At 41.5% G+C, this 25,277-nt stretch overlaps 1 protein-coding gene across 7 annotated transcripts in view; it reads right to left on the bottom strand.

Annotated features, from left to right (window-relative positions):
* The window catches only part of FSTL4 (follistatin like 4), a 214,351-nt gene that overhangs the window by 89,824 nt on the left and 99,250 nt on the right, over nt 1-25,277 (bottom strand). For all 7 annotated transcript variants that reach the window (XM_021549489.3, XM_021549484.3, XM_021549488.3 and 4 more), the window contains 2 exons: nt 13,961-14,151; nt 10,557-10,677 (listed from right to left, as the gene is read on the bottom strand). In XM_021549489.3, coding sequence (XP_021405164.2) covers nt 10,557-10,677; nt 13,961-14,151 — 312 coding nt within the window. The remainder of the gene's footprint in view (nt 1-10,556; nt 10,678-13,960; nt 14,152-25,277) is intronic.

Raw genomic sequence — 25,277 nt, 5'->3', positions numbered from 1 at the left:
GTCTCTAGAGGAACCTTTTCCCAGACGTGCAAACTCCAGGCTCTTGGGCAGATGCTGAGTAGCAGGTGATACAGTACATCATTCTGTTTCACCACACAAACATTTACAAATGTTTTTCCTCCAGCTCCCAATTTTGTTACAGGATGTGCTAATGGACAGGTTAAATACCACCAACAACATTCAGCACAGACCAGCACTTGCAAGATGCATTTCCTCTCATCAGCTTGCTAAGGACTCCATGCACAGTTCCTGAATTTTCCTGGCAGAAATAATGTCTTTTCCCCATCCCAGCAATGGGTTCCTTAATCAACAGCCATTCCAGAGTGAGCAGAATAGAAAAGGGAGACATTTGTGCAGCAAAAGTTTTATGAGTTTAACTGTAAGAGCTATCAAATAATAGCTAGGATATATTACATTAAAATACGCACATATGTATATAAAATATATGCATGTATTGCTGTAAAGGCTGGACCTGATGATCTTGAAGGTCTTTTCCAACCTTAATGATTCTATGAAAAAGAAACAATTCAGTGGCAGTGCCTGACCTTGGCTATACAGTGTCATTGACTGGTGACAGCTCTTGGCTTTTCGCAGATCAGGGTCAAACTAACCTGGATTTTTTGTTGCTACATGTGGACAACAGGCAGCACCCGTGGCTGCATGTGGAGCTTCAGCAAAGGTCTGTGATTGATGATTCCACTTGTGCTAGCCCAAAACACTGGAGAAAGATGAATTTTCTCCATTATTACAATGAAACATGAATGACATGAAGAACCAGGTCACAGAGCCAGACAGGAGAACAAAACCACAGGAAGAGTCTGTCTGGGCAGCATCTTTCAGGAAAATCTTCAAAATCAGTCTGTACCTGAAAGCAGTTCCAGCAGCCAATCCAGCAGACCAGAGCCCTGCCCTGACACTACAGGAAATCAGGATATGGGAGAACCCCGTGAAACACAGTTCATGTCAAAATACAGTCTGAAACAGTATTTGAAATATTACCCTGGTCTTTCAAACTCTCATTTATCTCATTTAATTTCATATTTAAAGGGTGTATTTATACCCTATGAAATCCCAAGGTGAGGATACTTTCATTCTCTTTTCACCCCACTCCTTTTTGGTCTTTTGCTGTGTAATCATTGTCACTCCCACTCCCTGTTCCATCACTCTCTGCATTCCTACCCCCCAGCAATTTTTGGGGCTGTGGTATATGATGCTACAACTCAATGTTGGGTTTCAGCTGGCCACAGAGCAGGACACCATTCCTAGTGTCCAGGACAGGACCTGTGGTCTTTACTAATACATTATTCAGATTTGTATGATGAACAGAATGACAAAGTATAAACAGACATATACTTAGCATATTTCCTATTTTTTCTCCCTTCTGTTAAATCATGGCCACAAATTACTTCTCTAAGCAGCAAGTTTCAAATAACACTGCTGGAATATCAGTGTCTGAACTGTGATGAAAGCTACAGGAATCTAAGTGTGACATAAAGCATGAGTTCAGTAGTGCCTGTACTTGTTTGCAAAAAGAGAAACAAAAATTCTGCAGCTGAATTTTATGTATTACAGATGAAAAAGCTAACAGCAGGAACAGAGCTTGAGAGGCACAGCAGGGCTGAGCTTGCCCTTATTTATGTCTATCGATGGCTCCTGATATTCCTTCTGAAGTTTTGATCATCAAGAATCTTGAGAATGAGTTTTTTATCGTGGTGCTAAAGACAGATATTAGCAATAGCTGAGTTTCACCTCAAATTCTAATGCCACTGAAGCACCTCTGCAGCTTTTTACTTTTTTTTTTCTAAAGGCTAGAACCCCTTTTAATTCTTTTTGGAAATATTAAAGCAGAATCAACCTTTGAGTTCAGCTTATTCAATTTTCTACTGCTATTCTTTTTCAAAGTTTCTATCTGGGCATCCTGGATTTGTCAAGGAGATTTTCTCCTGTGAAGAACATGAAATAAAAACATCTCAGCTGTGGCTCTCCATAAATTGTATCACTGCACTGGGAATATGTACTGTACTCAATAATTTTCTGATGGCTGCTCTGGCATTTTGATTACAAAATTAGCACTGCAGCTCTGTACTGCTGTACAGTGTCAATAAAATCTGTCCTAAATGAACTAAGAACTGGCTGATGGACAGATATCTGAAAGTGTTTCTCAGAGGGATTCATTCAAAAAGGGAACCAGATGAGGTCACTAATCCTGGGAAAAGGGTCAGTAAGTGACAAAACACACAACAGCAGCATGACTCCTGCCTGGATGATGAAGAAAGTAAAATGGGAGGGGAAGGGTAATAAAGGAAGTCTTACCCTCTGCACCTAGTCTGGTTGGACTGAGGCTGTGTTAGGTAATTTTTTTTTAAATATATCATGGAACATTTCTGGCCTTAAAAGCTATGAATCTGCTCAACCAGTGGCAGAAAAGATGAAGAACATGAAAATGGAGAAGCAATTCAAAGCATCCATGAGGTGCCTGTAAAGGCAGAGAGACCATTCACAGCATCTCTCCTCAGATGAAGGCAGATTTTGAAAGAAAAATAAAACTTACAATTACACACTTGAAAATACATGGAGTGAAAACCAGAAAGAAGAGGAAAATTGCAGCTAAAATGTTCTGGACTGTATGTAATAAAACATGATCTGGCTCAGGATCCTGCTGTATCATGCCTCTGACTTCATGTAAATTCTTAGATATTGTAACTGTAATTTTGCCCATTTTTAACAAAATGTCATTTTTTTCTTCATTAAACTATTGCATCAGCTTTAAAAATTCCTCAGAAAGACAGAATATGACTAAAAAGTAAAAAAAAAAAAACAAAACAACACAAAGTTTACGTCCAATCATCATTCACAAATGGCCTCTGGTTTTGCAAGACCTCAAGGAAACATAGGACTCCTGCAATTCTTCATTCCCAGCTCACATAAAATGAAAATTAGACCTCTAACTACATTATTTGAAGGTGCACAGAGAAGCACAGAATAATTTAGGTTGGAAAAGCCCCCTAAAATCATTAAGTCCAACTGCTACCCCAGCACTGCCAAGGCCACCACTGAACCATGTCCCCAAGAGCCACAGTTACACATTTGTTTAATGGTTGGTGGCAACTCAACATGTGTCTAGGACTGTCAGCCATTCTACGATTTCACCAATATTTGTATTTGCTCTTCACTGACATAATTTTGTGTTTGTGAGTAACCCAAAATACTATTATTTGTGCATGTGAAATTGCTCCGGTGAACACTGCCAGCGCAGATCAAATAATTTTTGAGTAATGGTATTTGCCTGGTTTATGCGCCAGTGAGTCACTCATAAATACTTATAAATATTTAAATATTCTAGTCCTGCTAGAGTGTGTGTAGACATTTGATATGGTTTGTAGTACATCACCTCTGAAGCACTACTCCACATGACAATTTCTTGCATTTAAAACCAAGATTAACAAATCAATGCACCCTGAAAAACATTTTAAGATTAACAGTACATTGTCTTCTAGTGAGTTTTCTTTGCAATTTGTAGACAATAGATTTCCAATAACAACTTGTAATTAAATTACTTTCTCTTATTCAGTCGTTGCATATTAAGACTGTTGACATTTTACAGACGGTATCTTTGGAAATGAGAGATATGAACAAGGGGGAATAGCTTTAAATGAAAGATCCTGGGTTTAGATTAGATATTAGGAAGAAATTATTTCCTGTGAGGGTGCTGAGGCCCTGGCACAGGTTGCCCAGAGAAGCTGTGGCTCCAAGCCCCATCCCTGGAAATGCTCAAGGTTGGATGGGGCTTGGAGCAACCTGGGACAGTGGAAGAGGTCCCCATAGCAGGGGGTTAGGACCACACAAGGTTAAGGTCCCTCCCAGTCCAAACCATTCCGTGCTTCCCTCCTGGAAAAAACACTGGAGTTTGGCAATTAACACTTGAGTATGTGGGTTCTGACATGGGATCAGCCAAACCAGTGTCAGGCATCTTCCCTGGTATTCCATGAAAAAGTCTGGCCTCTATTCTTGACATGGAAACCATCATTCTAACCACACCTATGTTTACCATTAATTCTGCTAAAATTTTATTTGAGGAGGCTCTCTTAACTGAACTCATAATGCCAAAATATATAAAGCGGGTACAGTAAGTACAAAGCTGAGCAGCAGCCCCGATTAAATGAATTAATGTCTGATCTGAACATGGAAACATTTCTCTTTTTAGCCCAAGGCAAAACCACGTCCCTCTCCCCACTGGCAAGCATGCATCCACATACAACAGAATTATTCTTGATCTGAGCACTTTTAACTTTTTCTCTGGAAACCATATTTTAGCTTTTGAAACCTTTTTGCTTGGATTAAACTTGTCTTTCTTGCTACAAATTAATACTGATTTTTTTCTTCTTCTGAGAAGAACCTTTTGCTTTGTTCAAAATGCAGCAAAACAATTGAGGCTACACAACAAACCTGATTTTGATCACTGTTTTGTGGAACTGCACACAATGCAGGGCACTTTGCTGGAGCCCTGAGAAATATTTTAGACTTGAAGTGCAAAAGGTTTTCACAATGAGAAGAGCTTTAAAAGAGAGACAGAAAAATAAATTAACTTTTTTCCTTTGCAGAATGTGTTTCTTTGATAGCAAGGGAGGAAAATAAGAAGGAAAAAAAGAAAACCAAGCAAAGAAATTTTCAACATTCAAGAAGCAGCTGCCCACTAAAACGCAGTACAGATGAACTCGCTGTGATATCTGCAGCTGAAGCATCCTACCAGACAAAAATTACACTTCCAGGTGCAGCAGAATCATTCCTTGTGCTCAAGCCAAGCATCTTACACTGCATTTATGAGAAAGGCAAGGGGTTAGGTGCTTCTGAAAATGATCTAAAGTCAAAACATATTGAGCAGGGAGATCTCAGAAGCTGATCAAAGGCACCTCCATCCTCAAGCACGTGCCCAGAGCTCAACCCTGCCCACTCATGAGTCTTTGGGCACTCTCCCCTGTGCTGAGCTGCTGTGTCTGCCTCCAACTCACACCAGCTCCATCCTCAAAATGCCTGAAAACCCAGCATGGTGTCATGGCTCATGAGAATGCTGGTGACAAAATGCTGTTGCAGTGACTTGGGTGCTTGTTGGGTTTTTCTGTCATCCCTGTTCAGCCACTTGGTACTTCCTGCAGGAATCAAGCTGAATTGTTTTCAGTTTCTGCTTTTTCCCTTGACTTTTTTATATTTTAGTTTTCCTTCTGCTATAAGATTGCATTATTAAAATAGTATTAATATAGTAATAACAATAATAACAGTTACAATAATACAACAATATTACTACTACTAAATGCCCAGTAAGTTGCCTTTATCCTCAGTAACACATCTGCACACCATTCCTCGAGGCAATCAAGAATGGGCTGCTTTGGCCAACTAAAGGAAACCTCATTTCTTTCCTGAGTAGCTCCTCTAACCCTACATCAAACCAAAAGCAGAGGCTGTTGCTCCCCTGCTTGCCTAGCCGTGTTTGAAGTTGGGATATCACATCGCTCACAGAAGCAATCAATGCTGGTAAGCTAATGAATTATTTCTAAGTTTGTACCAATATCTGCAGCAACATGAAAGAAAAATCACATAACAGGGAGATGACAGCAGGAAAGGCAGAGCCTGGGGCACAAACTGTCAATATTTCAGGACTGTGATTTGATTCTGTAGATAACTGTTGCTACAACATTGCTTAAGAAAACACTGCAAGCAAAACATTTTATCTCACAATATACTTGTCCAGTATAATTATCTGGGCTTGACCAATCCAGCTGGAAGGAAACAGTAACAAATACCTGACTGTAGATGCTGTGCCATCAAGAACAGTTTCATGAATTTGTGAATAAACACTTCATCTGAACGTGGATTTTACAGGTGCAATTGCTACTGGAACAGCTGGTTTGCCACACATGTCTGGAGTGCATACACACACACACACACACAGAGCAAAGAGGGGTCTTTGTTCTCCTCAAACAGCATTTATTCACCATTATCACCTTGTTTATTATGAGAGCATAGAGTTGGATATGCTAGTCTATCAACCAAGAACAGGTACCCTGACACTCAACATCTTCCTCTGCCATTTGACCCCGCAAGCCCCTTTTTATGTTTCATGCCCCGTTTCTCAATGTAGAGCTTTGCTCTTTCCCAGTCTGCACCACCCCCACAATTTTGGGACAATTAAAAGCTCTGCCCTAAAGTAGTTCCTAGTGAACCAAAAACATGCAGAAGTCAAAAATAAATCTGTCTTCTACTCCACACCTCTAATGAGCATCTGGAGGGTGGTGGAGGAACCAGGAATGGGTTGTTCCCTTCTCCACACCACGTGGCTGTGAGGAATACAACTCCTGGAAATTTTAGGATCACTGCAGTAAATCTGAAGCCAGCCCAATGCTGCTTCTCTGCATTGGCAGTGATTTACCTGACACCCATGTCCAGCTCAGGCTCCAAAATTCTTTTTTTCACCCTGTTCATTCAAATTCACTCTGGTGTCCCAGCTCCTGGTGGTGGTGCTGGGAGAGCTCCAGGGCCTGGGGCTGGCACCATCCACACTCCCTGGCTGGTACCTAGCATTTCCCTTGACCTCCTGCTGAAAGTGTGTACACCTCATTTTCATATTTCTCCCTTGTGCTTTTTTCGTTAATATTAAGGACATATTAAAAAAGGAAGACTTGGCCTAAAACAGAATCAGGGAGGAAAGAAAAACATTGTCTTATACTCCTTAGTTGTAATTAAGAGAAGACCACATTAATCCTGCAGCTGCTGCTGCATTCAGTCCTGCATGAAAAATGTCCCTACTTGTGTTCTTTAGATAGCAATATATCCATAGCTGACATGCCTCTCATTTTACAGAAACAGCAATTTTCTGTCTACATATAACTTATATGCAACAGACCATGGCAAATAACAACTGGACTGAAAAATCACAATTCAGTATTTTTCTTCCAAACTTCCTTTGTAGGTTGTTTTGGTCCATCTATGGCATCAGGAAAGTACTTTAATGGGCCATGATCTAGAATTTTAGGGGATTTTATTGTTGGTTTAATAACTCCTTATTAGCTAAACAGTGTTGACAGGATAAAGGCATTTTGATGGAATGCATCTTTTCCCTCTCCCTCAATTACCTGTAGTACAAATTGACCTGTCCATATTGATGATGATGAGGAGGAGGATACAGATCTAGAAGATTACACTGACTTTTTTTCTTAAGTTAGGATTTCTTTCACATCTGCCAATCTGCCACTCGCCCATTAGGAAGACAACAGGAATGCCAGAAGTGTCATGCCTAATTTTAATGACCTCCAGTCAGTGCCAGAAGTTATATCCAAAAACCACCCATCTGAGCATTCTTAAAAGTATGACTCAGCTGGGTGATGTGCTTGCCAACTCACCAGACTATCTATGTGCTGATTAATTAGATGCATGTACTGCTTTAGCTCTTATGACAACTAAGTCTTTCATTTATTAGTCATGTATTAAATCTTTGTGACAACTTAAAGAAAAGACAACAGACAAATAATCTTTCTAGTGCTCTATTTCTGGCGTGTGAAAAATCTCAAGATCATCATATCGAAAATTATTTTTTTTAATTATGGTCCTGAGACTCTTTATCTAATAAAAATTTATTAATGAGGACTTAGAAGACACCTACAAGTGGTTCTTACCAGAGCTGTCAGGGGAGTGTTTCATCTGTCTCATCCACTACTTGTGTATGATTAAGGCAATTTGAAAGTTGACACTTTAATCCTGTGTTAACAGATATTTCTAGTCATCTTCATAGATGCAGAAAAACTCTTAACAGTTCTATTCTTGGGATTAAGGAACAAAAGAACTTTCAGAAAACCAGAAGAAAGATGGTAGGTTTAGAAAGAAGGCCATTATTTCTTCCCATAATCCAAAACTGTGCATTAAAATGCATATGAAAATTATTAGCATGGTTGGAAGTTATGATTAAAAATAGCACCTATTAGATATAGTGTTTGTACTGTCAAAACCACATTTCAGAAAATCTAAGACTCTGTATTTCTCTCATCCATACACTTTTTATTTATTTACAGATGATCAACATGATGGGGAAGAACAATAACCTTTGGGTCCCTGAAGGTCTTAGAGAGAGAGGGTGGGTCAAGGGAAATCAAGAGACACACATGGAGTGAGAGAAAGAGGCTGTTTTGTGGCTCTGTGAATTACAACAAGGCCACAAGAAATGAAATGCAACTCTCTAAAATAAAATGCAACTCTCTGAGAGGAAATGCAACTTCTAATGCAGCACAAGAATGTCAGACTGGGAAGCTCTTCACATTATCAAGGTCATTTTCAAACCTTTGCAACACTGCAACACTCCACCAGAGCACAGACAACAAAACAGATGTGACAGAGTTTTTGAGAGGATAAATCAGATTGGGAGTTTCTGATGTCACTGAATTCTGGTAATTATGTTACTCAGCTTGCTGAGGCAGCTGTGCCCATACCTTGCTGCCAGCCTGTGGCAGCCACAATTCATGGCTTGGGCGAACTTCAAGCAACAAAAAAATCTCTCTAATAGGCAAAAAAACAGGGGACATGTGCAGGATGCTGTACCTTTAAACTACTGCTGCAAGCCAAATTGTGACTCATAACAAAGCAGAAATCTTATAAACAAAATTTTCATAAACTAAAATGTGCCCTTAAGTGTTTAAAATACTTTTGAGATTTTTTTCCTACATCATTTAATAAAGTAAAAGGAAAAAATATACTTCAACCAGGCACTAAATTTGCTTCCAAGTTCCCCAAAATTTCAAACGTTGCAAGCAATTAACTTTGGTTTTAAATCAAAAACTGGTGAGCCACTACCTGCTCTTGATAAATGTCAGGATTCTGGTAAAACTGAAAATGGAGAAGTCAGTCTGGTTTTCAGCTTCAGATGGTGAGCAATTCTGTTCAGATACAAAACTCCTCTGACAAACAGTCATTGTTACACTTTGTGTTTTGTTACGATAATTGTGCAGTTTATCAATGTTATTGCTTGTAATTGGTTAATATTTTGTACTTGTCTTATTTTCATTGTCTACTTAAAATTCCCTGAACCAAAACCCCTAGAAATAATGATTGGAATTTAGGTTTAAGTTGATGTGACTTTGAGAACCCATTGATCTAAACATGCTCCCAAATAACTGCACATCAAGCCTTTATAGCTGGGTTAATACACTTCATGCCTTCTTAATAGATGAGATTTTATGTTTTACTTTACAACTGCTGTGTTGAATTAAATGCATATGTAGTTCAAACAGGTCCATGGTGACAACTGGTGCTAATCTTAAAGTGCTTTAAACACCTTCCAATATTTAGAGGCTGACTACAGGAGAGATGAAGAGGGACTTTTGACAGGGGCATGGTATGATAGGACAAGGGGGAATGGCTTCAAACTGACAGAAGGCAGGGCTAGACTGGATATTTTATAAAAAAAATCCCTCCCTGTGAGGGTGGTAGAGCCCTGGCACAGGCTGCCCAGAGAAGCTGTGGCTGCTCCATCCCTGGAACAGTTCAAAGCCAGGCTGGACAGGGCTTGGAGCAACCTGGTCTAGTCCCAGGTGTCCTTGCCCATGGCAGGGGGATGGAACTTGATAATCTTTAAAGTCCCTTCCCAACCCAAACCATTCTGTGATTATTATCTAATTTGGGTTTTTTAAAATGAAAAGCTGTAAATCAAGAAAACAGACATTACCCTCTTCAGAATAGAATCCTGCTTAAGAGGTAACCAGCTTGTTATTGGCCCTTTCCCTGCACTCAACAGAGTGAATGGTTGAATCCTGCTTCAGTTTTAGCCACAATGTCTTAACCACACCCTCTGTAACCCAAGTCCTCTGTAGCTCACTATCCTGATTTCTGAATAACCCTGCCCATTTTCCTTTTTCTTTAGTATCCCAAAAGAACAGCAACAATACAACTTTCTATCACTCAGATGAAGGAGACAATGGGGGCCCTTCCCAGTGAAGGACTTCAACAAATGCTTAACTCAAAGCAAGAACATAAATTTATGAAGATAAACAGGATAACAGAAGTATTTATTATATCCCACTGTTTAAGTAACTCTGTGATCCCTTGATCCTTGCACAGGATTTGTATCATGATTGCACACTCTAATACGTTCATTAACATGGAAAATAAAATGTAGAAAACATAATTCCCAGGAAAAATATTCAGTAAACACCTTCCCCACAGCAAACTAATTCATATTACCACAGGAACTTTGGACAGGTTTCCACCTTGTTTCTTCAGGATTAATCAAACCATGTACTCAGGTCTACACACCTTGGCCAGGCCACCACCTGTCCCTTGCCATCAACAAGAAGCACAAGACACAGAAGAAAACAGTAAACTTGACACACCCGTACCAACCTCCTGCTCCACACTGTGGAGCACAGACACCTTGGAAACAAGCCTTCCAAAGTATTTTCATGGCATTAAAGACAAAAAAGGGATCATCTTCGCTGACCACACCGAGGAAGACAATACTGCCCTCACAGATATTCCCGTGCTTCCAACAGCCAGGACAGAGCAAAGCAGGGACTCACGGAAGGCTGTGTAGAGCTCCTGCAGGGTCAGGCGCCCGTCGTTATTGTAATCATCAAACTGGAGGAGGTCTTCAAGAGTACAGCCTAGTAAATCATCCTCCAGGCCCTCCTTCTTCATTGGCTGTAGCAAAGAGAACAGGAAACCTTACATGTAATGCAATGCTACACACCTGGCAGATCTTCCATGGAATGACCTTTGGAGACATAGGCAGGCAATAGATAGATTATCATATCTATCATTACATATCTACTGTCTAATAAGATATTTGTATTCCTGCAGCACTTCATTGACCATGGACTGAAGAGCCCCTATTCAACATGGAAAAAGGAAAGTCTGCTTCTTTCTCTTCTGTAAGTAAGGACAAAATTGTATGCCCCGATTTTAGGAATAGAACAGGCAATGGTGAATGGTGTACTCAACACTGATGTGCTTTTCCAACCCCTGAAAGTTTGCTTCTTTTGTTTTTTCAACATTTCATTTGGGTTCTCTGAATTTATTGTAGAACATGAAGAAAACTGCTGAACTGTTGCATCTTCCAGACAGGAAAGCTTTTTCCTGTAGGCCAGGGACCCTTTTATTTACTATTCTAGTCTTAACCCATTATGTTGAAGCAATTTAAAGTAATAATGCTAAAAATATAACCCTTCACCTAGCAAGTAAAAAATATTCAATAAAAGTGAGATCAACCATAACTTCCAAGATCAATTCTCTAAAGAAGGAAATTTCCCTCTGTCTACCCTTTGCATAGAAAATTGATTAACTTCTCATAAGACTGACAACTTTTTACTAGTCCTTTTGATTTAACATCAGGAAAAAAATAACAGTGAAAAACACTTCAGCTGTGACACACTTAGTAGATTTATGAATCTGACTTTAAAATACATTAAAGATTTAAATGGAAATAACATTCCAATTACCACCATTGTTAATAGCCTTATATATCCACGGCTGCAAAACTACATGGCAATTTCACTGCTGGGTCCAGAGGGAAAATATTGGATAAGGTTTGCCAGCAGACAGGAGGCAAACCAGCTCTAAATAGAAGGGGATGGGCTATCTCTTGCCATTGTTTTGCTCAAAGCAATTCTGTTGTGGAGAACACACAAATGGGCACTGAGTCAATGAAGACCATGCCCCCCTGGAGAGGCTCTCCTTTGGGGTGAATCCCTCTGCAATGAGCCTCCTAAAGATCCACTTCCAGGTCTTAAAAATCACTTTTTACTGCAGCAGTGCAAGTTACATGCTTTGAGATTTTGCTTGCAGACAAAGTTATAGTGCTCGAGAGACTATTTTTCTTTTAAATAAAACAAAGCAAAGGCACAGCACCAGCTCATCCAGCAGTCAGAGAGAACAAACTCTCACTGCATCACGTTCAGCTCAGCTTCCTCTGCCCATGGGCAATGAAATTCCCATCTCTGGGGGAAATTTAAAGTTGCAGAGAGCTTCAAAATAGAGCGCTAATGCAAATCAATTACAAAGAGGTAAGAATAGTTCTATTAAGGCAATAACTTGGGTAATTAAAAATTGCTCATTACTTAAAAAAATGTCCCTTAAATGGGATAAACTGGTCTTGTAAGAGCACATAAAAATCATCTTGTTAAACAGAAAAATAAAGAATCAGCATGCTACAGATAAACTGTGAATCCCGCTGCTGTGAGAGCCCAGAGCTGCCACAGATGTGTCCCCAGCCTGGCTGGGACTCAGCCATGCTGCCACCAAGGGGCCCAAGACCAGAGCCACTCAGCTCAGGATGAAAAGCACCCATGGTTTATCTAAATTGTGCATTAATAGGCATTATTTTTGTCTTTTGAGAGGTAATCTCTCTGTCACCTCAGCCCTGCTGGTGGCCAGATTGCATGGAGAATGGCTGGGTGAGAGGGCTCCTGGCTGAGGCTGAACTTATTCTAGTCCATCAAACTGTAGTGAGCTCCAGATGTTCAGGCACATTTACTGATTTTGATCATGAGAATAATTAAAATAAGAGTAGCCCATGTCTGTGCTTGCACCTGGGAGAGAGATCTGGGCTCCAGGCACATCTGAAAACAAAGCCCAGAGGAACTTTGAGGGAGCTGTCTGAGCTCCTTTGCAATAACAATTGCTTGCAGGCTGCCAAACCTTCATTTCCATGAGAGTTTTAAAATTCCAATAAAACAAGTTTAATGTAAAAAGCGAAAAAATATTGGACAGTAGAACGGACACTTAGATGCCACTATGTAAAAGCTGTCTTTGAATTCAGATAGAAGTGTTTTCCTATAATTACCATGTCTTTATGAAAAAATCATTGCCTTCAGAGGAAATATTGCATATATTCATAGCCCTGAGATCTAAGGGAATTTATGCTGACACTTTGCATTGTGTGGAAGGGATCAAGCATCCTGTCAACAGCCTGAGGACTAAAATGCAGCACAAACTGTCAGCTCAGGGAAGAGCAGGCTCGTGCCTGCAACACGCTCTGTGTTCCCTGGGAAGTAAGAGTGCAGTGAGACACTCAAGGGTGAACTTATTCTGAACAACCTGGTCTAGTGGCAGGTGACCCTGCCCATGGCAGGGGGTGGAATGAGATCAGCTTTAGGGCCCCTTCCCACCCAAACCATTCCATAATTCTATAAAGGAACAGCTTTGGAAACTGGAATAGGTACCAGACAGGACTGGCTTCCAAAGGGCTCTCAGAAGGCATTTGCTTCTAATTCTTCTCATGGGTGACATAATGGAATGGCAAAAATATTTTTGCAGGACTGTTTTCCCCGGTCTGCATGTGCAAAGAGAAGTTGAGGACACAGAGCACCCAGACTGAGTGCCCAGGATTGGCTGCTTGGTTCACTTTACCAAAGAGATTAATTCCAACAGCACAGCATGCCTGAAATTAGAAAAATAGTTTCTTCAACTCTTACCTTTTCTATCACTTTCTTCTAATACACACTTCAGCATCTGCCCAGGGATTTTAGGAAAATATACTTGTTGAAAAACATCCCAAATTTGCTGTCACATTACTCTATGCTAATGTACAGTCCAGAAGGCAGGGAGAAGAATTGAGTGATTGTTGCCTAACTTACATAGACCTAAAAAATCTGAATTGATTCTCCCCAAGCTGGCTAACTGGAAATACTTCAGAAGATGTCAGTTAGCAGAGCAAGGATCATTATCTGATTTGAGGAGTATGGACAGGGCTGGAAAACTGCCATACTTTTCGTTTGGAGATGAGCTTCAAATGTTTGAGACAACACTGACTCCTGGGAGATGCAGAGAGAGACCCATTGACTTGTTAGATTTTCCTCCTTTATCTGCTGCTGACTGGACAGGTACAAATGACCATTCTCACCTGAGTGCTGCTGTGTTACATTCAATTCACACTTTGAATGAAAATCCACTTCATAATTCCATTCTCACTGAACAATAAACCTACCTGAGCCAGTTCAGAGCTGCTGAGATGCCCATCACTGTTCAGATCCAAGCGTTTAAACAGCTCTTCAATTAGGAAGCGCTTCTGGGCTCCCCTGTCCTTGGCCAGGCTGCTGGGCGGGCTGTGCCGCCGAGCCTGCAGGTCCAGCAGGATGCTCTTGAGCCGGCTGTAGTCTGCCATTGTGCAGCTGTCCCCTGAGAGACAAAACAGCATTACTGGATGTGCATTTACCTTGATCTTTTCAAAGGACTGAGGTCCTAAAAGGAAAAATTAGGCATATATGCCTGCATATTCAGCTCCACTCAGCTCTGCACTTGAGGAGCTCCTGTTGTCGTTTTGTATTAGCTGGCAGATTTTCTAAATCCTGCTGTCAGGGATACTCTCCAGCATGTTACCTTCCAGATTTTACAGGGCTTCAGTTACACTGCCACACTCAGTTTTGTAACTCCCACAAATATTAAATTGGCTCTGTGCTTTTCTATATGAATAAATTTATCCCATAAAGTAAAAAATAAACCTGGGGAAGCTGATGTTTAGAAAGTTCCACTAATGTAACTGGTACCTCAGACTGCCACCCTATGTCAACTGATGTTAAGGAACCCTTAGAGGCAGCCTGGGGTGGTAGAAGGCCAGAGGAAGGACAGTGAGGAGTGCAGGGCTGTGGGGAGCCCCTGCAGCTGTGGTGTCACTAGTGCCTGCTCTCAGCACCCTGCTGCAATAAACGCTGCCCTGTTCCTGACCAGGGAAAAATGTTATTATCAGGGAAAAGCCCTCAAGCTATTCTCCCTGAAGTGACTTTGGCTTGGCTGAAGAAATCAGATTGAACCCTCCTGACCCTGAAAGCTCATGCTGTGCCTGCAGCATCCAGCTCTCCCACAACTCTTCCCCTCCTCAAGGAAATGCCTCCACATACCCAAAGTGGTACAAGATATTATGACCATTTTCTGCTGATTTGTTGGCTGGCAGAGCTCAGCAGAATGAGAAATGGCAGCTGTCTTTTTGTGCAAATCTGTTTTCTTTAGTGCAGAGCACAGCGGCTGGTGCCTTGCAGGGGCCTTGGAGCAGACCCTGGAGCACCCTCAGGCTCCAGCTGTCCCACACTCTGTGGGTACCAACCATACCCCACCAACAGCATCAACACCTTCAGCTGTTCCCCTCAGATGTCCTTATGTCTATCATGTAACTTCCCTATAATGTAAATAGCCTTACTGTCTGCAATACTGGGTTTAAAACAAGCCTTTTCTTTAAAATCCCATCACTGATCCTGTTGGATTAAATCTAAGATTGAATCTTAAATCTAAGAGAACATGGTCCCACCTTAGTTTAAGGGACAATACCCTTGTAGATCAGCTCCCCAAAGACTCTAAACATTATTCCTCTGAAAAATAACAGAAGACTCTGGCACAGTGACAACTAATGTTCCTGTCCCTTTCTTGCTGAGCTGCAACATTTTGGACTTCTTGGTCCCAGTCCAATTGAAACCCAATTAAAATTCCAGGTGGGAGGCACTTCTCTGATAGCAAACCCATCTACTGTCAAGGGGTTTTTTCACCCTTCATATTTTGTGCTCACAACTTCAAAAGCATTATGACCTGAGAAAGGTGAGAGAGGACACAGAGGCTGAACATGTGCTCACCAGTCAGGTCAGTGCCCTCCTGCTACATAAACAAGAACTGCAAGCAAGGCTTATTTACTACCCTGAACTCAGTCCCATCTAGTTTGGAGGGCTTCAGCTGCTCAGGGATATTAAGCAGCTGATAAATTTTTCCTTCCCTCTAAAACAACCTCCAAAAAGCACTGGGTCCCACTTGGGATCAGTCTTGTTTAACAGAAAAAACAAGGCTATTCAGCTAGTATTAGTTGTGTTTATTATTCTTGACTTCTTTATTTCCAAACATGTCATTTGAAGTTTGTGAAGGCAGTATATATTTTTTTTCATTCCATCAACAGCTTATTTAAGAGAAAACCTGATTACTGTATCCATTCAATCAAGATATTCTGTTGTATATACTCTTTTAGCTACTGCAATATTTTTTTTCTTAGCTGGAATTTTATTTTCAATCACAAGTTAATCCCAGAAACGTATCTAGGGCTAATGAGGATAGGCAAAGTGATTTAATTTTCTTCCACTTCTGTTTCTGCTTTGTGGTTTCCATTAGTGAGCACCAGCAGTGCTACAGGCAATGTACATGGTGACACCTGGGCGGGCTGACCCACTTGCCTTGTGCTCCCCATCCCCACAAGGACAGGCAAAAGCAGTTCTTACTTTACACCCTCCAGGTTTATTCTCAGCAGCTGGGATTTGTTTTTGTAGATACTTGCTGTTACCTGGGCAAGGCTTTCCCAGCCTTCCTCCCTCAGCACTAACCCAAATGTCACATCTGCGTGGGGCTTTTTCACACTTCCAGGGATGGGGACTCCACCACGATCCTGGGCTGGATGGAGTCCATACAAAAGAATTTTTTCCTAATCCTCAACCTCAGACTCCCCTGGTACAACTACAACTTGAAGCCATTTCATCTCATCCTGTCATCTACATTTACATCTTGTCATTGGGAGTAGAGATTGACCCTCTCTTGGCCACAACTTTCTTTCAAGTTTCTTTCACAGGGAGGAAGAAAGTCGCCCTGGGCCTCCTTCCCTCAGGCTGAACCCCCCAGCTCCCTCAAGCATGGTGTGAGCCAGGACACAGTGATCTCCTCTCACTGATTACAGCCCTCCTGGATTCTTCCATGCTCAGGAAACAAAGCCACCACTGTTGCAGCATTTCTGAGAGAGAGAGGGCATGATTTATGTCTGGAATGAGATTTGAGCTACTCCAGCCTAGGCCTCAGATCTGGGCCTTGTGAGACCTTCAAGCCTGCGACGCAGTTAGAAATTAAGAGTTTGTGGCGCAGTTAGAAATTATATTAAGGTGTGATGGGAAGCACTGGGCTGTCTGGGTGTGAAGTGGTATAGGTTTATAGTGTGAAGTTTAGTCCACCTTAAGATAAAGACAAACAATGTTAGCTTGCCAATGATAGTGCCTTTGTAAACTGTAAACTATACTGAAGTGTATATAAACTGCCATCTTCTCACCAATAAACAGAGAACGTTTGGTTGACCATATTGGCCTGATCTACATTTGTCCAGTCCAGCTTTCCTGTCTAGTGAGGTCCCTGGCTTTGCACCACAAAACTGCTTTTCTTGAAAAACTACACACTGATGTAGGCTGCGAGCCAGCCCAAGGTAAATGTGTTCATTTACCTTGAACAGGGGGAGTCACATTACCTTGGGGGTCACAGCCATGCTGCAGCTTCCAAGCAAGTGTGATGGGCACTAAGAGCGAAATAAAGGAAAGCACAGAAGGATGGAGCTGGTGACAGCTGCTGGCAGCAATTCCCAAATCCTGTTATAAACTCCTAATATATTTTCCCCCATCACACTGTTGCTGTGTTCAGTCATGGATCCAGCAGACCACCATCCTGCACAGCAGGGTGAGGCCATGGTGAACGCATCAAGGAAAACCAGTAAGCAGCAGTAAGACAATTATGTCTCTTATTTAAAAAATAAGTCGAGTTTCACATGTTGCTAACATATGCTGCAGGCAGAAAGTCAGAAGGTGCTTGTAGCCCCTGTCAAATCTGGCCCAAAATTTCATCACCTTCACTTCCTTCTGGAGAAAATCACACTCTTCAGCTCTGTTGGAAATGGATCCCAAGCCTCTCTCCACAGTGTGGATGTGACAGACTGCATGGGTCTCACACCTTTGCACATTCTCCCTGACATCCTAGACATCTGAGGGCTGCAGTGACAGAAGCAGTTGGTCAGAGGCCAGCAGTGCTGAGCTGCTTAGCAGCACACAACAAATAAAAGCAATAAAGGGTGTGAGTCTGATAATCTGCTCCTTTGACTGAACTAAAAGATCGATAGAAAAATGCACTAAAACTGTAATATATATATGCATATAAGTATAAATGTATAATTTATATACTTATTCTTACTATAGTAGAAGAACAGAGGGAAAACTTTTCCAGGTCAGCTGAAGTACTTTGACCTGAAACTATAATTTTATATTAAGTCTGGCCAAAGCTCAGAAATTATCTGTGCTTGGGATGTCTGAGCTAATGTGCTGCTGCACAGCCCAGACCTAATGCTATTTATTTCCAACAAAATTAGGCACTTCAGTGACCAGACATGGATGCTGGGAGCATCCTAGAAAAGACACTGCCTACTCAGCCAAGTTATGGAGGAGACATATTCAGGCTACTCAAAACATCTGGAAAGTCAACAGCAAAGACAGAAAGATTCTCCTGCAGCAAAGATCCTTCCCCTCATTTAGTAAGCATTATTATTTCATCTTTCAACCTAAGTTCCTTAGAGACTGCTGGCACTGAGCTGGTTTATAGGTCTTGAAGAGCAAAGCTCTGTATTTCCTCTCCTTCCCTCTTGCTCTCTCCTGCTGTCCTGACATCTGTAATCTTCTTACACTGTGCCAAGCATCTACCAACTTTATCTACTAAATACAGTCTCTTTAGGCTTCTGCCACCTCTTTTTCCGTTCTTCCAGGTATTACAAATCTGACTGTTAAGCAAAAAGAATGTCAGAAAAGCTGCCTGTGTGCCCTCTCACTTATCCCGACTCTCGTCTTTCTCTGCTGACTGCCCCCAGCAGTTTCCTTTGCAACACAAGCTCATCATTAGCAGTTTCTCTCATCTCAGGCCGCTCTCCTCGGTAGGTCTTGCTAATGGATGTCTCTCAGCTTGGTTTCCTTGTTAGAGCTTCCCAGGGACTTGGATTCTGCTCACAATTGCAACCTGTATTGGGAGGTTTAGGTTGGATGCTAGAAAAAGGTTCTTCCCCCAGAGGGTGGCTGCACACAGGAACAGGCTCCCCAGGGAACGGTCACAGCCTGACAGAGCTCAAGGAGCATTTGGACAATGCTCTCAGGCTCATGGTGGGACTTCTGGGATTATCCTGTGCAGGGCCAGGAGATGGACTTGATGATCCTTGTGGCCTCCTTTTAACTCAGGATTTTGTGATTCTATGATTTTAACTGACCACCACTGCTCTTCAGGGATGGGTTTTGAAGTGTTCCCTCCCTGCCCCGTTTCTAAACATCAGAAATGCCACCACATGTGTGCCAGGTGCCTCTGTGGTGCCAGCTGACCCGCTGTGTGTACTCAGGCACCATCCCCACCACACAGCTGGGGAGCCAACACACAGAGAGACACTCACACAAATTCTGGATGAGCTAAAATTGCTATTCTGGCATGCCCTAAAACTGATTCTTCAATTCTAGTCCATTATTTCCCTCTTCATGCTGGGGAAGATCTCCAAAGAAACAAGCCCTTCTTATCAGTTTAGAGCATTTTCAAACCCAATGAAGCCTGGAACTGTTTGAATTAAAAACAAAACAAAACAAAAAAAAAATAGAAAAGAGACAGGGAAAGAAAAACAATAAGACGGAAGAAGAGTAAAAGAAAAATCCAGCATATGAAGGTGTGATTGCTAAAATTTGGCAAATAACTGTCAAATTTCTGCTCACTCCAAGCAATGCTGCTTCTTGCTCTGTTTTGCAGCAGCTATATAATTCATCCTGTTTAGCACTTCTGCATGCTTTGGCAGATAAAATATTGATCAGCCTGCCAAGGAACACAGAATGCCATTATGTTTTTATGTCAGAACTCAGTAATGATCTACATTTATCAAGAGCATCCTCCCTGTGAAAGGTCAGTGGTGAATGTAGCTAAATTGTGATGACAGATCATTAATCCAGCTCCCTCAGTAATCATCCTCTTTAAAAATTTTACTCCTGGTTTCTGTGAATTGCTGCAGGTTTTTACACTTGGATCCCACAGCAATCTTCAACCCAGTTCTGAGTAAAAGCAGATAACAGAGGAACAGCAAGGCTGGAGATGAAAGTGTCCTTCAAAGGAATGCAGGGTACAAAATAAAAATAAACTGAGGAAGTGAAGAGCTTCCTTTGATGGGGAAACTAATCTCCCAGTGAAATATTACCATGCAAGGTGCCTTACAATACAATGATTACTCAAAATGTCAGTACTTCTTTAAATATCAAAAATGATCAGAGAACACCTACAGAGCACCAATCTCTAAGACCTTGGTGTGCAGATCACCTGACAGCAGATGTGAGCCTGAACACACACAGAAGTCTTTAGGGGATTTGAGTCCCACTGACTCCTGAGCTATTTTTCAGCAAAACTACACGAGCTGTAAGAATGGCAGGTGGCACCTGCAGCTCTTCCTAAAATCCGTGAGAGAAGCTGTGCAGCCATTAGCATCCAGGCTAAGTACAAGAGTGTGTGATTATCAAGAAACACACAACACAGCATACAAAGAGATTCAAACTTCTTGTGACCCTTCAAAAACTCTCAAGAAGTTTCCCCTGAGTGGTATCTCCATACAGCTGGAGCTGTACCCAGTCCATATGCTCTCAGGTCTAGGCTCCAGCCCTTGGAAATCTGCAACTGTGCTGCCACTCCAACACAAGATTAGACTCAGTGTGTTATCACTGCAGGTGAGCTAGGACATAACAACCCAGCAGCCCACGCAGAGCTGCCAGCCCCGTTTGGCTCCTGAAATGCACCCACCAGGGCAGGACAGTGCTCCTGCTCGCTGTCCCCGTGGGAGGATGATAACAGCCCAGTACAAATAACCCACCACTGAAGGGGGAACTCCAGTGGCACTAATTTTCTAGGCAACCCTTCAGCACCACCATATGTGGCAATAAAGAGCAGTTTGGAGCAGGCTGAAGAGTGTAATTTCTAAGGCAGGAGGCATTGGGGGTGTCATTTTATTTGACAGATCCTCTCAGATCATGCTGACTATTTTCAGCTGTTCCTATGCCAGTTTTCAAGCTCCAGGAAGAAATTCAGTGCAGGAGATGAGAGCACTAAGATTTGTTTTATCATCCGTATCTATAGGGCAAAAAAGATATAGTTACTGAAAATAACATTTCTAGACAAAATTAAAGGGGTTGGAGAAAAGTTCTGCTTTCAAAACAGTCCTTTCTACAACCCCTTTAATTTTGTCTAGAAATGTTATTTTCAGTAACTATATCTCAGGTTTTATCTGGCATTGTTAGAAGCACCAGAAAATGACTGAACTAAGATGTTACAAATTTATTTCTGAGTGTGCCATTGATGGCAAAATTCCTCATCAGCACCAGCCTGTTTTCCTACATACAAAATGCAAGTGTTGGCTGAACAGTGGAAACGTGCTCCCAAAAGAACAGACTGCTGAACCTGAGTGAGACATCATGTGAACTCTTTACCCCAATGATCTGTTGCATTATGGCCTCTCTGACTCGACAGAACAAGTTTACATGGGGACAGGAAAATTAAAGATGACTTCAGTTCTTCAGGGGTCTCCTTGCAAATCCTCATTCTGCCATGCAAATTTTTTACCTGTCTCTTTCTATCTTCCTCTTCCTTTAATTGCTTGTTTCTGCACATGCATGGAGAGTTTGGCTGGATTTTCCTCCCAATTTTCCTGTGTGGTTGGAAACAGAAAATAACTGCTTTTCTCAACAATTTACATAGACAGACTCCTCTGAGCAAGTGCAGCTGCAGGATGATAACATCAAGAAACCTTTTTGGAATTGGCTATTCCAATTTAGAGATATCTGTCAGTTTTGAATCTTCCCAATTCTGATTTTTATAGGCTGTTAATACTACAGTTTGGATATTAGGAAAAAATCTCCATTGAAAGAGTAGTTAAAACTTGGAAAAGGCTGCTCAGGGAAGAGGCAGAGTCATCATCCTTGAAAGAGTTCAAAAAATGAGCAGATGTAGCACTTTGCAAGGGGATAGTGGTAACGGGGATATTTGGCCGAAGGTTGGACTTTATGATCTTGGAGGTCTTTTTCCAGCCTTAATGATTCCACGATTCTATGCAAGGTCTGAGCAAACCCATTTATGATGAAGAGAAATTAACCCAAATCTTAATATATAAACATCTGTGGTAACAACCATTTAACTTGTGATCATTCAGAGAAAGCTTCCTATAAAACACCAGGCTGTGTTCTGCAGCAATTACACTGCACGTAACCCCACTGCAGAGCTCCTGTAACACCTGATAATAACACAGGGAGCGTTCTGCTGCCTCCAAACATCACTGAAGACCATCTCTGTGCACAGAGGAAGCCACACAGCACAGATGTGACATTTAGGCAATGATGCTAATTACATCCTGTTCCCTCACAGCATTACCTTCCTGCCTCCTTTACACACCACCAAGCTCCTCAAAGGCTGAGTACCTGTTTTATTCCTGAGTTGAATTTACAGGTTAAGTGAAACTCTGTTTCAGTTCCTGCTAAGAGGAGCAGATGTTTAACACTGTGCAAATTCATGAACATCCTACAGTTGCCTCTGCTGAAAAAATTCAATTAACAATAAAAATCCAAACTAACTTGCTTATCTTAGGGATGTGTTTCAGCTAATAAGATGTGCATTTATCAGGCATCCATATATAATTTAGCAGCAACTGGGAGCTCACCAAATTTATCACAGAAATGGAATGGAATATATGCCATGAAGTAGATACTATTAAACAATAGACATTTACAACCTGGAAGAGTTAAAGCTTGCCTCACCGTATATTTGCTTCAATATTTCATTTTATTACAAGAAAAAGCACCCATCTATTACTCTGTGAGTTTTAAAAATATTTTAAAAACTTACAGGATGAGAATATTAATTCCCAGTTCTATAAACAAAAACTCTATTCCTACCTTAAACAATTACTTTCCAAACTGCATAAAGCTAAATGAATTGTATGCCTCAGCCCCAAATGCACAGAAAAAGGTGGACGAATTTGCAGCCTTTCTTGGGAAGCCCAAGAATTACAACTTGGTTTGCCAAGTCCAAAGGCAAGTTCTAGATTTGTGACCTGCCTGGAAGGGAGGAGTAGCCCCAGGGAGGGAGGCAGGAGGAAGCCTGCAGGTGGGAAAACACATGATAAAGGTAATTTATCAAGTGCCTATCACCACCTAGGCAGTGTGCCACAGATTTATAGATTTTTAAAGCCAAGAGGGATTATGTGCACACTCTGACCTCCTGCACCAAGTTCAACAAGATTTTCCCTGCAGCAGCTCCATAATTTGTTTGCTCTATAGCACACCACCCAGGAAGGCTTCCAGCCCTAATTTAAGCATCAAAGAGCAATTTTTCAAATGATTACTTAGTCTCAGTGGGCAAACATATTTTATTTTTAATTTGTTTAGCTTCAATTTCCATCCACTGAATTTTGTTACACATATATCTGGTACATCAAACGTTAAGTCTCATGTTCCACGTCACCTTCCCAGGTCTGCTCTGCTGTTGTGCTCATCTCATGTCACACTTGTCCCTTCCGAGGAGCTGTGGGATACAATGGCTCTCACATTCTGAATGACTGGGTTTTCTCTCTTTTCTGGGAATTTTATTTTTCTGTGGTTGGCAACAAAATGGCTGTGGCCATATTTCCAAGAACATTTGGCTTCTAGTCAGCAGTGGGTGGCTTTTCCAAAACTCAGTGCCCATCCCCTGGGCTGGCTCAGACCCTTCCTGGTACTACAAGGTGATACTGCACTGCCCACAAAGAGCCCAAACACATTCCCAAGCCAGGGATTTCTAGATTATTTGGTGGATGATTGCTATAATTCCACTAGGACATCTCTCCCAAAGATCCACTTGGACAGTATTCCCAAAAACTCTTTAGTATAAAGAAGATGTGACTTAAGAGCAATGCCTGGACTGGGATAGCCCAAAAGCAAACAAGGCTATTCTCATTATATTTGTTGCCTGCTGAGTATTAGCTGTTATTTTTGTGTTAAAAAATTCAAAATTTGTCAAACCAGAGGGAAGAAACAATGTCATGAACATCAATGCAGATGAAGGAACACCACGCAGTCAAGGCAAACAACTCATAACTCCTATATCGCTTGTCTCTACTATTAGGTGAGTGTAAATATAACAGAAATCCTGAGTGAATTATGCATGAGTCCTATGCTGAAAACTGTCTGTTTCCAATGATTAATTTACTCAAAACACAGCCCACTCTGCTGTAAATCTACTACTCTGCACAGAGACGTGATCTTACACACACACTCACACACTCAACTCTCTGTGACTGTTGTGTACTCTCTCTAAATTATATTTTGTCTTCAGATTGTATTGCTCTGGTTTTAAATGCTATTAAGCTAAATTAGTGATGCTGCATCCTAAGCTGCACACAGGGGAGAAGGGGAGCAGGAGAGGAAAACGTCCCTTATGCAGGTCTTTTAACAAAATCAACAAAAATAGCTTAGGACTGTCTAATTACTTAAGATCCTGAAACAAACAGCATAATGAATTGCTTCAGTGATTGAGAAACACTGCATTAAAAGAGTCTGGGAAGACAGTGAGATTTTTTTATAAAGGGTACAAAAGAGAAGAAAATAAGACAAGAGATGTGACTGGGCAGGTACAAGGTGGGTGCTGGGGATTCTCAATCTGACCCATAAGAGATACTGCATAATATTGCTTTCCAATATGGAAAAGAAAACAAAACAACCAACAACAAGGTAAAAAACTCTATTTGTGAAAAGACACATTCCCAGATATTAAGAGCTGAACAGCACTCCTGAAAACAGGGGTGTTCTCTATAAATCCAGGCTTGAATTTCTGTTTCATCACTTCAGCAAATCAAAGGTAGTTAAAGGCAAACCTACTGTGTATGACTATGTATGATACCTCCATTTCTGTGATTTGTACTTCCTAGGGTCAAATAATTCCTCCCAGAGCCCTGATGCTGCATGTGCTGCTCCATGGCAGCACAGTGGTACACTCCAGGAAACTCCACGCTCAGTCTGTACAGAGTGGTAAAAATAAATACTCTGCTTTTGGCAAGAATTAACTAGATGGTATTAATTTTGCATATTTCCTTGTGCTTTTGCTGTAAAGATGGCTAGATTACAGGCTTCTTTCCATGGGCTGAACCTTTGGGCCACCAGCAATGGCAGGAAGGCTCTGATCAGCATGGTTTCATTGTGATGGGCTATGAAGGAGTATTTGGAAGACAGCTGTAGATCAGCAGGGAATTTTGGGGTGTTGGGAGCAGTCTGTACGGATCTAAGGACTTCTTGTCCATGTCTGTCCAATCCATTTAAAGGCTCTGAGATAAGGTTCTCAAAGTGTTTTCAGAGAACCCCTGGCATGGGTTTAAAGACTCGAGCGCTGCCAAAACACAAACAGCAAAATAAACACAGTGCAACAGATCTGCTGGGACCCTTCTATCTGTACACAGAGCAGCATCAGATGCTGTGTCAGTGATGGATTACAGCCTAAATACAGAGGCA

This window comes from Lonchura striata, chromosome 15, assembly GCF_046129695.1.
Source record: "Lonchura striata isolate bLonStr1 chromosome 15, bLonStr1.mat, whole genome shotgun sequence".
Taxonomy (NCBI): Eukaryota; Metazoa; Chordata; class Aves; order Passeriformes; family Estrildidae; genus Lonchura; species Lonchura striata.
The sequence above is the reverse complement of the archived record's forward strand: the minus strand, read 5'-3'. Positions and strand labels throughout refer to the sequence as shown.